Source organism: Leuciscus leuciscus (assembly GCF_965113295.1).
Source record: "Leuciscus leuciscus genome assembly, chromosome: 22".
NCBI classification, from domain to species: Eukaryota; Metazoa; Chordata; class Actinopteri; order Cypriniformes; family Leuciscidae; genus Leuciscus; species Leuciscus leuciscus.
Window position 1 is genome coordinate 2,404,175 of NC_138746.1, and position 15,224 is coordinate 2,419,398.

The 15,224-nt window shown below is 41.0% G+C and overlaps 2 protein-coding genes and 1 long non-coding RNA gene across 6 annotated transcripts in view; 1 reads left to right on the forward strand and 2 right to left on the reverse strand.

The window, feature by feature from the left end:
* The window catches only part of ggps1 (geranylgeranyl diphosphate synthase 1), a 41,802-nt gene extending 33,110 nt beyond the window's left edge, over positions 1-8,692 (reverse strand). Inside the window, exons 1-2 of the mRNA XM_082153472.1 lie at positions 8,369-8,692; positions 3,214-3,308 (exon numbers count right to left, since the gene is read on the reverse strand). Of these exons, the coding sequence (XP_082009598.1) occupies positions 3,214-3,286 (73 nt within the window). The 5' untranslated portion in view covers positions 3,287-3,308; positions 8,369-8,692. The remainder of the gene's footprint in view (positions 1-3,213; positions 3,309-8,368) is intronic.
* The window catches only part of LOC309486273, a 163,156-nt gene that overhangs the window by 131,633 nt on the left and 16,299 nt on the right, over positions 1-15,224 (reverse strand). The gene's annotated exons all lie outside the window — the stretch shown is intronic.
* The window catches only part of arid4b (AT-rich interaction domain 4B), a 93,070-nt gene continuing 87,869 nt past the window's right edge, over positions 10,024-15,224 (forward strand). For 2 of the 4 annotated variants that reach the window (XM_082153287.1, XM_082153289.1), the window contains exon 1: positions 10,024-10,238. The gene's annotated coding sequence lies outside the window, so the exon portion shown is untranslated. The remainder of the gene's footprint in view (positions 10,239-15,224) is intronic. The other 2 variants (XM_082153286.1, XM_082153288.1) reach the window with 1 other exon arrangement.

A 15,224-nucleotide genomic window follows, 5' to 3' on the forward strand; every position in this document is an offset into this window, starting at 1 on the left:
CACACAAGAGGACTCGGCAGATTTGAAGTGTTTCCCCCCTACTGTAGTGACCATCCTCGATTAAGTTTCACTCAGGACTTTTGTAAAAGCCAAAATATGACCACACCTCAGATTTGGTCCTCTTAAAACGCTGAAAAATCTCCCGAGCACGGTCACTGCCTGCCGCCATTCCTTCTCGAATAAAAAAAACAACATTGCGCGCTACGCCTGCGTCAGCCTGTTGCTGGCTGGACAGGATTTACAGTGAGTTATTAAAATCGCGATAATCAAACACGGTTTTAATGATAATAAAATTTTGAACGATAATACTAACCGTCAGTACATTTTATCGTGGTTTATAGTGAAACCGGTAATCGTCCCATCCCTAGTCCAACGACATCCCCAGTTGAGGTCAACAGCTCCCCACCTCTACTGTAGACAGCGTTGGTAGGGCACTGCTTCCCCCTCCTGAGGCGCCGGACGGTTTGCCAGAATCTCTTCGAGGCCAGCCGATAGTCCTTCTCCATAGCCTCACCAAACTCCTCCCAGGCCCGAGTTTTTGCCTCCACAACCACCCGGGCTGCAGTTCGCTTGGCCTGCCGGTACCTGTCAGCTGCCTCAGAAGTCCCACAAGCCAACCAGGCCCGATAGGACTCCTCCTTCAGCTTGACGGCATCCCTTACTTCCGGTGTCCACCACCGGGTTCGGGGATTGCCGCCTCGACAGGCACCGGAGACCTTACGGCCCACCTCCGAGCGGCCGCTTCGACAATGGAGGTGGAGAACATGGTCCACTCGGACTCAATATCTCCAACCTCCCTCGGGATCTGGTCGAAGCTCCGCCGGAGGTGGGAGTTGAAGATCTCTCTGACAGGAGACTCTGCCAAACGTTCCCAGCAGACCCTCACAGTACGTTTGGGTCTGCCGAGTCTGTCCAGCTTCCTCCCCCGCCATCGGATCCAACTCACCACCAGGTGGTGATCAGTTGACAGCTCCGCCCCTCTCTTTACCCGAGTGTCCAAGACATACGGCCGCAGGTCAGATGAAACGACCACAAAGTCGATCCTCGACCTACGGCCTAGGGTGTCCTGGTGCCACGTGCAGTGATATTTAACCCGTCCGTTATTGCTGTGGAAAGACTCGCACTTTTGGGGTTGTTTGGTCTGTTGAAAGTACCTTGTTGATGCTTTTACACTTTTAAATTTCCTTATAATGTTCGATGGTTGAAGGGTGAGTACATTAATGTCATCTCATTGTGACACTTTTTTAACATTGCATTCATAGAGCGAGCGTTTCACTGATTGTTTACAGCTTAACGGAAGTTACACCCATAAGTCGCGCAAAGCGTCATGGGGCGTAGGAATAAGGTGGATAGTAAAGCTTGCCGTAAAGCAAGTCAAATTTGTAGTTTCTCATGTCTCATTTGAACTACAGATCCGCTACCCGATCTGGCAAACTTGCATAGTGCGGTTATAGCCGATAGAGGGTTGCGAAGCGAATGCAGAAGTGCTGTTCGCCGGTTTATACGATTTATACTTCTGCGTCACTGTCCGCGTTGACGCGCAATTACTCCTGCAGAGGGACCATGTGAAACCCGAGGGAGGGGTTCTAGCAGACCAATCACAGCGCTTGCGTCCGCGTAGAATTGACGATTTATACGATTTATACTTCTGCGTCACTGTCCGCGTTGACGCGCAATTACTCCTGCAGAGGGACCATGTGAAACCCGAGGGAGGGGTTCTAGCAGACCAATCACAGCGCTTGCGTCCGCGTAGAATTGACGCGTTGTTACATTTTTGGAGAGGTGCACGTCAGGGTACGCGCGCTAAACACAGCCTTCGACGTAGCTACGGCGTAAGTTCGACGCAGAAGTATAAATTGGGCTTTTACGAGTTGATGAACCACTGAAACGATTCTGGAGACATTATTTTAAGGTACAAAATAATATTTGGTGTTGCTTTAATAGACACAGGCGAATCATTGTCATTTAGGAATGAGATCGCGTACACGTGTGTTTGAATCGAGATCGCCATCTTTTAACGATTAATCGTGCAGTTCTACAATGACATGAGTAAAAGATGACAGAATGTTAATTTTTGGGTGATCTTTTCCATTAATCAAAACTTAACTTAAGCATTTTAAACATGTTACTCAATTTCGTTTGACAACAAGGCCTGTAAATCATACAGGCTGTATTTTCACTTTTCTACGTTAAATTAGAGCAGCTCTCTCCAGCTGTTAGTGATTCCACAGGAATGCATTTGCCAAAATTGTTGACAGAAACGCTTTGCACAAAGAGTTCTGTTCAATTAAAAAAAAAAAAGAGTAAATCAATATTCCTTAAATTATTCCGGCTTAAAGCAGGTCAAAATAAAGTCATGCAAAATGTGCGCTTATAAATGTGGAAATATTTCAGCAAACGTTATTTGTTTCATTTAGGGCCGCTGCATAATTCTGTAATAAATTAGTGTAGCGCACCGTGCTAGAACTGCATTATACCGTCCCACTGAAACTCCCTTCATCTCAATAAAGCACTTTTCCTACAGCCATGATATATACCTCTTATAAAACCCTTTAAACTAGATTTTAGACCAAGTTCAATATATCCAACTATTAATATCTCTATGACATTCATCCACATTTAAAGCAATAATTCCCTTAAAAATGAAAAACCTCATTTACTCGTTCTCATGTTGTTCCATATCCATATGACTGACTCTCTTCTGTGAAAGCAGAACAGTAAAGGAAAAACTAAAGAATATTCCCATATCCTAGATCCTTTCCATACAACAACAGTTCATAAAGAACACAGATATCAATGTCTATATGGCTATAATAAATCATAAAAGTCATTCGTACTTGTTATATACAATTATTGATATTTATGGAAGTCAATGGGGTCCATCAACTGTTTGGTTACCAATAATCTTTAAAATATCTTTCCTTTTTTTGTGTTCAAACCGATCAGAGAAACTGTTTGGGTGAACAATCCCTTTAATTTTTGTTAAACTATTAAATAACTTATAATTCACTAACACTCAGGCACTGCTTGACTGCCATGATCACCATGTTGTTGATGGGAAAAGATAAGAGAAGTTTTTCACCGTAGAAAGCCTCAGTTTTTGAATGACATGATGGTGACGAGTAAAAAAATTGTTTCTTTATTTTCTGTGATCTATTTCTTCAGCGCCATTGAACATGCGGACAAAAATAAACGACACATGTAATGCCTTACCTGGCAGCTGTAACAAGTACTTGTACGGTTCCAGAAGAATCCTTTCAGAAGTTGCTCTTTTTTCTCCATCCATCCCTTCGTTTCAACAATGAAACCTGCAGAGAGAGAGAGTTTGAGCAAGTGTGTGTGTGTGTGTGTGTGTAAAACAGCCTCCACAATAAACTCTAAATGCCAGACGCACAGCCAATTATTCTTGGCTGAGTTGTTATTAATTCAATTGGCTTTACTTCCTGGTAAACTCCGAACATTATGCATGCACTGTCGGGACACTTTGGGGTTTTCCCACAGCAAGCAGGGCATGATTTGTTCTAGAACAACATGTGCAATCCTATTTTAAAGGGCAAGTTCACCCCAAAAAGCCAGTAATTACTCACCATCATGTTGTTCCAACCCCGTAAGACTTTCGTTCATCTTCGGAACACAAATTAAGATATTTTTGATTAAATCTGAGAGCTGTCTCACTCCTCCGCAGCGCTTCTGGGTTGTACGTCAGAACGTAGGCTCACTATTGGCCAGCATCACACACATGACCAGCGTCGGCCAATAGTGAGCCTCCGTTCTGATGTACAACCCAGAAGCGCTGCGCTGTTACACTAAGTGAACTCACTCAGAGAAACACAGAAAAAATGAGTTGAATAAAGTCGTTTTTTTTTTTTGCGCACAAAAAGTATTCTCGTCACTTGATAAACTTAAGGTTGAGCCACTGTAGACACTTGGACTATTTTAAACATTGTCTTTACTAACTTTCTGGACCGGCAAGTTTCAGTAACAGAGAAGCCTATGGAGGAGTGAGACAGCTCTCAGATTTAATAAAAAAATATCTTCATTTGTGTTCCGAAGATGAACGAAAGTCTTACGGGGTTGGAACAACATGATGGTGAGTAATTACTGGCAGAACTTTCCTTTTTGGGTGAACTAACCCTTTAAACATGTTGCTCAATTTCATTTGACAAGGGCTGTAATCAGAAAATCATATAGGCTGTATTTTGAACTAACCCTTTAATACAATCTAATTTACCTTTGAAAGAAATGTTTAATGTTTCAAAATGCAATATCCTTAGTACTGTACAAAAGTTTGGGATCATTCATATTTTCTTTTCCCCTCAAACATGGTAATCTAGTGAAATATTACTACAAATTAAAATAACTATTCTATTTGAATATTTTTTTAATGTGAATTCTCAGCATCATTACTCCAGTCTTCAGTGTCACATGATCCTCCAGAAATCATTCTAATATGATGATTTGCAGAACAAGAAACATGTATGATTATTATCAGTGCTGAAAACAGTCGTGATGCTTCAGATTTTTATGGAAAATGTGATATTTTATTTTTCAGGATTCTTTATAGTTCAAAATAACAGCATTTATTTGTAACAGAAATCTTTCGTGACATTATAAATGTCTTTACTGTCACATTTAATTAATTTTATGCATCCTTACGGACCCCAAACTTTTGAATAATAGTGCACATACACACATAAATTCATACATTATATACACACATTCAAAACAGGATTCAACATCTTGACCTAAAGCGTTATTCTTAAATGCTCAATTGTTTATTCTGCTTATTATGATTTTTAAAAAGTAGCTGTTTATTGAACACTGTTTTATTGATGTTGCTGCCATTGTATAAAAGCAATTATGCACTTAAGTGATATTACAAAGATTTAGGACAATTCAGCACTAAAGACACTCCTAAACCACGGCTAAAATTACCTTAACACAACACAATAATTGTCTTACTGCTTTATTAATTACTCGTTTTTAAATGAATAACCCTACATGATGACCAGATAAAATGTTGCCATTTATAACATCAGGTTTTAAATGATCATGCATATTAAATCAATGCATGACCAACGAACAGTCAAAAATCTATAAATCATTCTGATCGATATCTAAGAACTCAAACTCACTGACAATTGGATCTAGTATTGCAATTCTTCAGAATGAATCTAATTAGGTCATTTAGAGAAAAACACTTCAGTCGATCAGTTACATCTCAGCAACTGGAGTGACAACAGTAGATGAGAGCTCGAGCATCAACAGGGACCGTTTATTATAGCATGTCGTGGTCATGGAAGTGCAGCACTGACTCAAACAATTTCATGGACACGACAGAGACAAGCTTCTGCAGTCACAGCCCATCCCTCACACAGACATGATCACACACCAGGACGGGGACAGGGAACACACACCAGGACAGGGAACACACACCAGGACGGGGACAGGGAACACACACCAGGACAGGGAACACACACCAGGACAGGGAACACACACCAGGACGGGGACAGGGAACACACACACCAGGACAGGGAACACACACCAGGACGGGGACAGGGAACACACACACCAGGACAGGGAACACACACCAGGACGGGGACAGGGAACACACACACCAGGACAGGGAACACACACCAGGACAGGGAACACACACCAGGACGGGGACAGGGAACACACACACCAGGACAGGGAACACACACCAGGACGGGGACAGGGAACACACACACCAGGACAGGGAACACACACCAGGACAGGGAACACACACACCAGGACAGGGAACACACACACCAGGACAGGGAACACACACACCAGGACAGGGAACACACACACCAGGACAGGGAACACACACACCAGGACAGGGAACACACACACCAGGACAGGGAACACACACACCAGGACAGGGAACACACACACCAGGACAGGGAACACACACACCAGGACAGGGAACACACACACCAGGACAGGGAACACACACCAGGACGGGGACAGGGAACACACACCAGGACGGGGACAGGGAACACACACCAGGACGGGGACAGGGAACACACACCAGGACGGGGACAGGGAACACACACACCAGGACAGGGAACACACACACCAGGACAGGGAACACACACACCAGGACAGGGAACACACACACCAGGACAGGGAACACACACACACCAGGACAGGGACAGGGAACACACACACACCAGGACAGGGACAGGGAACACACACCAGGACGGGGACAGGGAACACACACCAGGACGGGGACAGGGAACACACACACCAGGACGGGGACAGGGAACACACACACCAGGACGGGGACAGGGAACACACACACCAGGACGGGGACAGGGAACACACACACCAGGACGGGGACAGGGAACACACACACCAGGACGGGGAACACACACACCAGGACAGGGAACACACACACCAGGACAGGGAACACACACACCAGGACAGGGACAGGGAACACACACACCAGGACGGGGACAGGGAACACACACACCAGGACGGGGACAGGGAACACACACACCAGGACGGGGACAGGGAACACACACACCAGGACGGGGACAGGGAACACACACACCAGGACGGGGACAGGGAACACACACACCAGGACGGGGACAGGGAACACACACACCAGGACGGGGACAGGGAACACACACACCAGGACAGGGACAGGGAACACACACACCAGGACAGGGACAGGGAACACACACACCAGGACGGGGACAGGGAACACACACACCAGGACAGGGACAGGGAACACACACACCAGGACGGGGACAGGGAACACACACACCAGGACAGGGACAGGGAACACACACACCAGGACGGGGACAGGGAACACACACACCAGGACGGGGACAGGGAACACACACACCAGGACGGGGACAGGGAACACACACACCAGGACGGGGACAGGGAACACACACCACGATATATCGGGCATCATATCGGTATCGGCCGGTATACGTTCATTTTTAATGTAATCGTTATCGGCCTGTTAAAGGTGAACTAAGTAACTTTTTTTACCTTAACTGAACAGCTTCGGAGTCATTGGAATGGTTATATTACTTATTTCGGGTTGAATGGTGGTCGTTTCGCACCCCCCTGGTGCCCGTGAGCGGAAAATACGCACTTGCAACTTTTTTTAGCCGGCGGGCCGCCGGCCGCTGCGTCAGGAAGTCTCGCGTGATATCAGGTCTCGCGATGTAAACAATTGCTTTACGGCCAAAAGAAATCTGCTAAAATGCTGTCATTATTGCGCTCCCTCACGCTGTCCGAACCCGAATGAAGAAGACGTTTTAAAGAACGTCCCATCTGCTTTGATGTCGTTGATCTATAGCCTCTGGTGTCTGAGAATCAACAACGAGTTTTTACAACAGTGTTGTCAAATATCTATTCCGAAGCTGTGGGGGGAGCTCTAGAGAGAAACCTGCGAGCAAAAAGCGAGAATACAGCGAAGAAGTCCCGAAGCTACTGAGTGCTGCTTTAAGAAAGTTTGGCTGATATATTAAAGCCGATAAATAATGGATTATTTCCTTCAGCTGAGACACTTCAGATGCACAATGTTCAACATGATAGTTATGAATTGCTTGAAATAAGATTGGAATCACTTCAAAAAAGAAAAATATTAGTTAAGTGTAACATGTGCAGAATATTATAATTGTGTGTTTGGGACATGGCTTTTACTGGTTAGGCTTTTGATATTGTAATCAGGCTCTCAAAAATGATATACAATGTTCAGATGGGATTTTTCTCATACTGGTGACAACAAAAATAGGCAGTAACTTGAGACTGATCATATGAAACATGATCCAACAATGGCTCTTCATTCTCACTCCATCACTATGCCTGACAGCTCCAGCTTTCACTGACAACACAATGTGGGTTTAACTCAAAGCCTGTGTGATTAGTAGACACAAGTAATACACTACTTTACCACGTTATGGTGTAACAAATATTATGTGCAAAATAAACAGTATAGCACAAAAAAAAGGATGATCTTCAAAATCATGCTTGCTATTGTGAGAGATATATATATATATATATATATATATATATATATATATATATATATATATATATATATATTAATGTATTTGTATGTGTGTGTCTGTGTCTGTCTGTGTACGGGTAATTTGCCAAACAATTTCACTTAATATTATAATCCTAACTAAATATTAACAAATGCACATCTAATAATCATAAAAATATAATAAATGAAATAACGTCTTCATTACCATTTAATTTACATGTATAATAATAATTAACAATAACATTTATTATGATTATTATTATTATTATTATTATTTATGTACATTAGGTAAAATTAGATAGTATGGTAACAAAGTAAAATAAAAGCCCCACCCACCTTTTCGATCGAAAAATCTGGATCCTCGCACTTCCGCTTTCGTAATCCAGCACGTCACGCTTCCGCTTTCAATTTTTTTTCACTCGCAGCCAGCTCGCTAGCATTAGCCAGTTAGCCAAAGACGGTAATTTAACTCCACTTCGATTCACAACCCATTTAGAACGCGATCAAAACGGCACCTCATCATCTTTAGTACACTAATACCCCGCTATATGTAAAAAGAATAGATATTTAAGACGCGCCAGAGACCCTTCAGTTGATCTGTCATGTCTGAGTTTGACAGGAAGCTCACTCATCCCCGCTGCTCGCGCTTAAATACGCCATGGAGTACACAGAGCGCATGCGCAGAAAGTGGGTGGGGCCTTTTTCCCCTGACGCCGCATTGAACTATGGTAGATGTAGTTATATGGTAAAATGCCACCCTTAAGAATAATGTGCGTTTACTTTTAATCTGTAACATATTTAGATATAAGTTTAGCATGTGCAGATGATGATGATGCATCAGCCACTGTGTTATTATAGGAAATAAATAGAAACATTTGCTAATTTAGTTGTTATAGAACAAAATGTACAATTATTCAAAGACTACATCTTACCCCACTACTGGGGTAAATATATATATATGCATAAAATATAAATAACTGTAGAAGAGAATTTGATATTTTGAAATAATTTTGTGCATATGTAGTGTAAGTTTGTGAATGACACTAAATGTTGTTATTTTTACATTTTTCGCAAATGTCATTTTAAAAACATGCAAGTCCCAACTAGCTTTGAAATTTCTATTCAGTTATTATTTTAACTATAACAAACAATGTTCTGTTGTAGTGCCTCAGGAAAATGCCTAAATATTAAATCAGAACATAAATACAACAACGTTGAAACTCGAAAGGTTAATTATTTTATTCAAATAAGCATTTAGACATTTTTATTTCTTTTAAAGAATTACTACTACAGTACATTGAATAAACAAAAATAAGAAAAGTTAAATAAAAACATGAAAATGTTTACAAATGGGGACACATTTGACAGCTTTCTTATTGTTTAAACAATGTTATATTTATGTAGTAAAAACAAAGGCTTATTTTTTTCTTTAATTACCTTTATGAATACTAAAATTAGCTAAAAGAAGTAGAAGATTAATTAAGTAATTTTCCTTAAGATAAGATTTGTCATAGGATAAAAAAACAAAACAAATAAAAGCACCGTTGAAAGCTGGGCATGATGTGAGCTTTAATAAAAGAACAGAAATCTGACCAAAAACAAACGAAATGAGAACAACAACAACAACAACAAAAAAGATTAAACGTTTCAACATGCAAACCACAAAATGTATAAAGCGTTTAGACTTTTCCTCAGATTTAACTGTGCTCAAAGAGCATGCGCGTGAAGGTGGGCGGAGCCTGGACATATTTCCCCACTCGCTGTTGAACTCTGGGAAATGTAGTTTACGTCATCATTGTGTGTTCCATCGTCCCAGTGACGATATAACGCGGGTGTCATGTTCAAAACATACAAGTCCCAAGTATCTTTGCGATTAAAGTATCGCAGAGACGTTTTCCCCCGATTTCACCATCCAATAGGGAACGAGCGGGGCGGTTAGTGCGCGCGCAGCAGCCAATGAGCGTGCGCGGTGTCCACAGTGGGCGGTTTGTGTGTATCCTTCAGTCCGTTACAGACGCGAAGAGGAGGAGGATTAACACAGAGAAAACGAGTGCGATTGCGGAGCTATTTCGTCGGATTCGCATCCCGACACCTTTCCCTACACAATCGGACGACGTTTCCAGCATTGATCGTCGATGATTTCCCTCGATTGTCCAATGGATTACTAATTTAACGGAGGAACATCGCGATCCGTCGGATACATCAGGTAGGACATTATGTTGACCAGATAAAGTCTTAATGGAGACGGAGATCGAAAGAAAACTACGCTGCGTCGAGCTTCAGCGTTTAACTAAATGATCACTTGTTAACATTATTCACGCGAGTGCATTTGAATCGTTTACTTCTATTTTGACAGCGAGATTTAAAGCGCTGTCGATTCAGAGGTTTTGTTAACCTTGTTTTCTCGCTGGCTGGAAGGTTTACGGCGTAAATAGTGCATCTAGACAGCGGGAGACTTTTTGTTCGCCTTTATTAGTTTGTTAATAGTCGATGTAAGTTAGCAGACTGGGCAACTTCGGGCTTCACTTGTATCGCCGTCAGCAGATGTTGTGTTGGAATTCGCGAAAAGACTTGGAACACTTTCTTTTTTGGCTGCTCGGCATCAAATAAGCTCATGGGGGGGGGAAACACAGCCTTGCTGGATCCCTTACGTAAGGCTTTGTGCGATCGAAAGAGTTATTAAGACTAAAAGCGTTAAAATCTCTTGAGTGCATGAATTGGGATTATGTGCACAATAATCGTAGCGAATTGGAATCGTTCACGCGCTCTTTAAAAACTCTCGCGCACGATCTCTTCGAATGAATCAACAATCTTGCAGTTTTCAATCCCGAACGTTCGATCATCGCCGTATCGCCTATTTTCTGGAAATTATGTGTTTATTACGAGCTCTAACCTTTCCAAGGATCATCCTCGTCGATCTACGGACCTTTTTTGAGCGTGAGCAGAAATGGCTGGCGACGAGGAAGGCTAGTTTTCCAGCAAGCAGATTTCCATCTCTTACCGTCGGGTAGTTGTCAAGCTAATTGTTATATTTGTCATGATAATCGGTTGTGTTTCGACGGTTAGTCGGAACGCGACAGTTATTGTTTGAACTGACATTGTCGTTAGGCTCACGCGCAGCGACGCATTTGTTTTCCATTCAGTTGATGTCGAAAGAAAACAAGTCCGATTTCCCCCCCGATCGCAAGCAAGTTGTACAAACCCTGTTTTGGCTTGACCTTGTACGGAAAGCTATTAGATCGTTCATTGTGTTACACATAAACCCGTCAGCATTTTGTTAGCCGAGCTTTGTCGCCTCCACGAAAGCTGTCTCGTGTCAGTTTCTTTGTGATTTAGCGAACTGTCTAGTTCTCTCTCCATTCGGCTTTATTCGATATATAGCAATGTCGCTGTCGTCCCACTTCATGAAGTCAACAACACGGCTTGCAGTATTAAAGAGTGGGGGCGACAGATTCCGTTCCCTTTGTATGTTCAAACCTGGTCTGAACGTCGCAATGATAAGAATGTCGATGTCAAGCGACTGCAGTTGTGTGTGGCTCAGAAATGGCGTCATAATGCTGTAGCGCAGTCGACATTATACGTGCACACACATACGGACTAACTGTAAAGCTACCTCACTCGTTTAACTTTCTCTAGTAGTTTAACTCTAGTTGTTTTACTCAATTGTAATGCTGACGGCTCAACTCCGTTCGCCTGTAGAAGCGCTTCTGTGGTAAAAAAAAATAAAAAATGAATTAATAAAATCACGTTGATTTCGAAGTGACACGCGGTCATTATATAAACGGCTGAAACACTTATGGCTTAAGGGTTTTTTAAGCAACTACCACAAATAAAATGTCCGCTTTATCACTGAATATGTGTCTTTACAAATCACAACTCTCTGTGACAGCCACGGGCTCTGTAAACAGCTAAAGGAGTCAGGGGAGCGGTCCGTCCTGGTCTTAGCCAATAAGAAACGTGCTTTGTCCGTCAATCATTTTGTGCTGACATTGCTGGCATGTATGTGGAGGGCGGGGTTTCGTTGAGAGGGCGTGGTTTTGATGGGAGGGGGGTGTTAATTCAGTGACCAAGTGTGTTGGAAGTTAGCAAATAGCCTGACATCGTTTACAGCACTTTTAAACCGTAAAGGGTTATTTCACACGAAAATGGAAATTATCCCATAAATTACTCACTCTCAAGCTATTCTAGGTGTATATGACATGATATATGTATATGGCTATTCCAAGCTGTATAATGGGAGTGAATGGTACCCAAAAAAGGGTCATCCATCCATCATAAAAGTAATCCATTTTGACTCCAGGGGTTAATAAAGACCTTCTGAAGCGATGCGTTTTTGTACGAAAATGTCCATATTTATAACTTTATGAACTATAATCACTAGCTTCCGGTAATGGCCGAACACAAGTCTAGTTCTGGCGGAAGGGTGACCTCTGAACTGACGCATGATGTGTTGACGAACGTGGAAGCGCAGAGGATAGAGCAAAACACCGGTCACAAATTAGTTTGAACCACGAGAGGCCCCGTAATCACTCTTGATTATTTTCGGTTGACAAAAGAAAGTCTTGTACACCTAGGATGGCTTGAGGATGAGTAAATTGTGGGATAATTTCCATTTTCGGGTGAACTAACGACCCTTAAAATGACCAATTAGACTAGATTTTTTTCAGTGTTTTTTAGAATTGCAAATGCAGGGACTGTTTTCAAACAGGTTTCCACTGAACACTTCTCCTGTCTGCCATTGGTTGACAAATAAATAGTTATATCCTTTAACCATGAAAATGTTGGGTTTGTGTTGATGTGTTCAAAGTAGACTTCAGGGCTGTAGTAAAGTATTACTGTTATTTCTGTTACTATTACAAGAACACAATGGTGATTTACCTGCAAACCTTTCCGTAACCAGATCAGCAACCACTAAGCTTTATTACCTCTTCTTTGCAAACATACAAACCTTAAGCCAATTTATAACAACTAAAGACAGTTTCCTGGCTGTCAACAATAAAACCCTTTTCAACAGTTGTGTTCATATTACTTTGTGATGTTCATCAATGAACTGCAAAATGTAAAGGTAACGCTTTACAGTAAGGTCTTATTTATTAACTTTAGTTAATGCACTAACTAACATGAACTTAACAATGAATGAACAATATATTTTTACACTTTATTAACCTTTGTTAATGTTAGTTAATAAAAATGTTCATTCTAGTAAGCCTACACAGTACATTTACTAATGTTAACAGATAGCTACAACTTTTAATCTAAAAAAATGTTATTAGTAAATGTTGAGATTACCATTAAGATTAATATATGCCATATGTTATATTGTTATAATAACATTGTTAGTTCATGTTAACTAATGTAGTTATAACTAATATCAACAAATTACAACTTACTGTAAAGTGTTATCAATGAATAATATAAATTAGACTAAGCTATATCTTCATCTTAAATCAAATCACCAATATTGCTTTGATTGTTATAGTAATTAATTATCATGATGACTGATGAGTTTTGTAATTGATTTGAAAATATAATGCCGCACGCTAGACTTGAATGTTTCTTGTTGGTCTATATTGTCTGTGCACTACTTCTGAAAATGTAAATTATAGTCTCAAATGTATTCAATTTCGAGGTTGAATAAAAGTGTGTTAAAAGCGGCTTACATACAGCATAATGATCTGGACCTCCAGCATGAAGTGTGTTATCTGCAGCTGCAGGTGTCTGTGTCTCCCGGTTAACAACACACTCTGAAGCTCAGTGTGCTTTCACTGCACAAATACAAACATGTAGCTCCAATCAACTGCTTGCAAATAATAAAAAGTCATTTATTTCAGACTTTTATCACTAACTTGAAATACTAGGGATGTAACAATATATCGTGTCACAATATATCGCAATACAAAAATGCAACAATATGTATCATGGATAGTGACAATATGTATTGCGGATAGTTCACCCAAAATATTTGTGTAAAAAGAGCTTCAGAATCATGAATATTGTTATTCTGGTGTCTCTATTGTCCTGTGCTTTGGGTTTCAGCACCAAGTCCAAACCTATTCATTTACACACACAATGTAAAATCAACAGTACATTTTTTGTTAACCTTTTATCATATGTCTTGGAGTATCGCAATAATATCGCATTGTGAGTTCAGTATCGTGATATGTATCGAATCGTGACATGAGGGAATCGTTACACCCCTATTTAGCTGCAATCAACTGGTTGGATAACTGATAACTAATAATTAGTCATTTATTTGAGACTTTAATATCTTATTACAGTGACAGTCTCTGTGAAATAACCTGACGTTAAGTGTTTTCATCAGTGGTTATAGGTAATGGACTAACCATCTCAACCATTTGATTACCATCTCAGGTTTTCAACCACTAAACTTTACGTTAAAACGTTCAAAGATTTTGCGTAACAAATCTGAACCATTTGTTTTCACTTTCTTACTATTTAGCACAATTTAGGGGAATATTGTTGTGCATGTGTGTTTCACTGTAAATCTAAAGTTATTCACATTTCTCAGTAACAAACATCCTAGTATGATGGATAAAATGTTATTGATTGTTTTCTGTGTACTTTCTGTGGCCGCATTCACATTACATGGCTCAAGTGGCCTAATTCCCCATTTTTTTTTCTTCCGGAATCGGATATTTCCTTGTCAATGCGAATCGTACGTCATTGGAAAAGCGACAGTGGCGAATGACGTGGACACCAACCATGATCACATGACTCTTTTCAATGGCGGACAAAAGCTGAACCCAATTGTTTTGCTGACCTTTAAAGATGGTGTGGAAAGACAAAAGCTTGTATTGTCATTTCATGCGTCCATTGCAAATCCGAATCTGCCAAAGGTTTTCCGGGTCAGTGGTTTCACCAAGTTTATAGTGTAAATGCAGATATCGGACACGGGTCACTTTTAAAAGAAGATGTAAGCTGGTCATCAAAAAAATCAGATATCGTCCACAAATCGGAATTGGGCATTGAGACCTGTTTTATTTTGGCCGATCTCTCTTCAGGACACACAAACTGCATTGCAGTAATGGCTGCATGATATTGGAAAAATATGTGCAGCCCTTATTGGCTTTATTGGCAGACATTTCAATGTTTTGAATTTCTGCAATATATATTGATATGAAAATGATTTATTACTTGAATAATACTTGAATAGCCCTTGAATATGACTAAC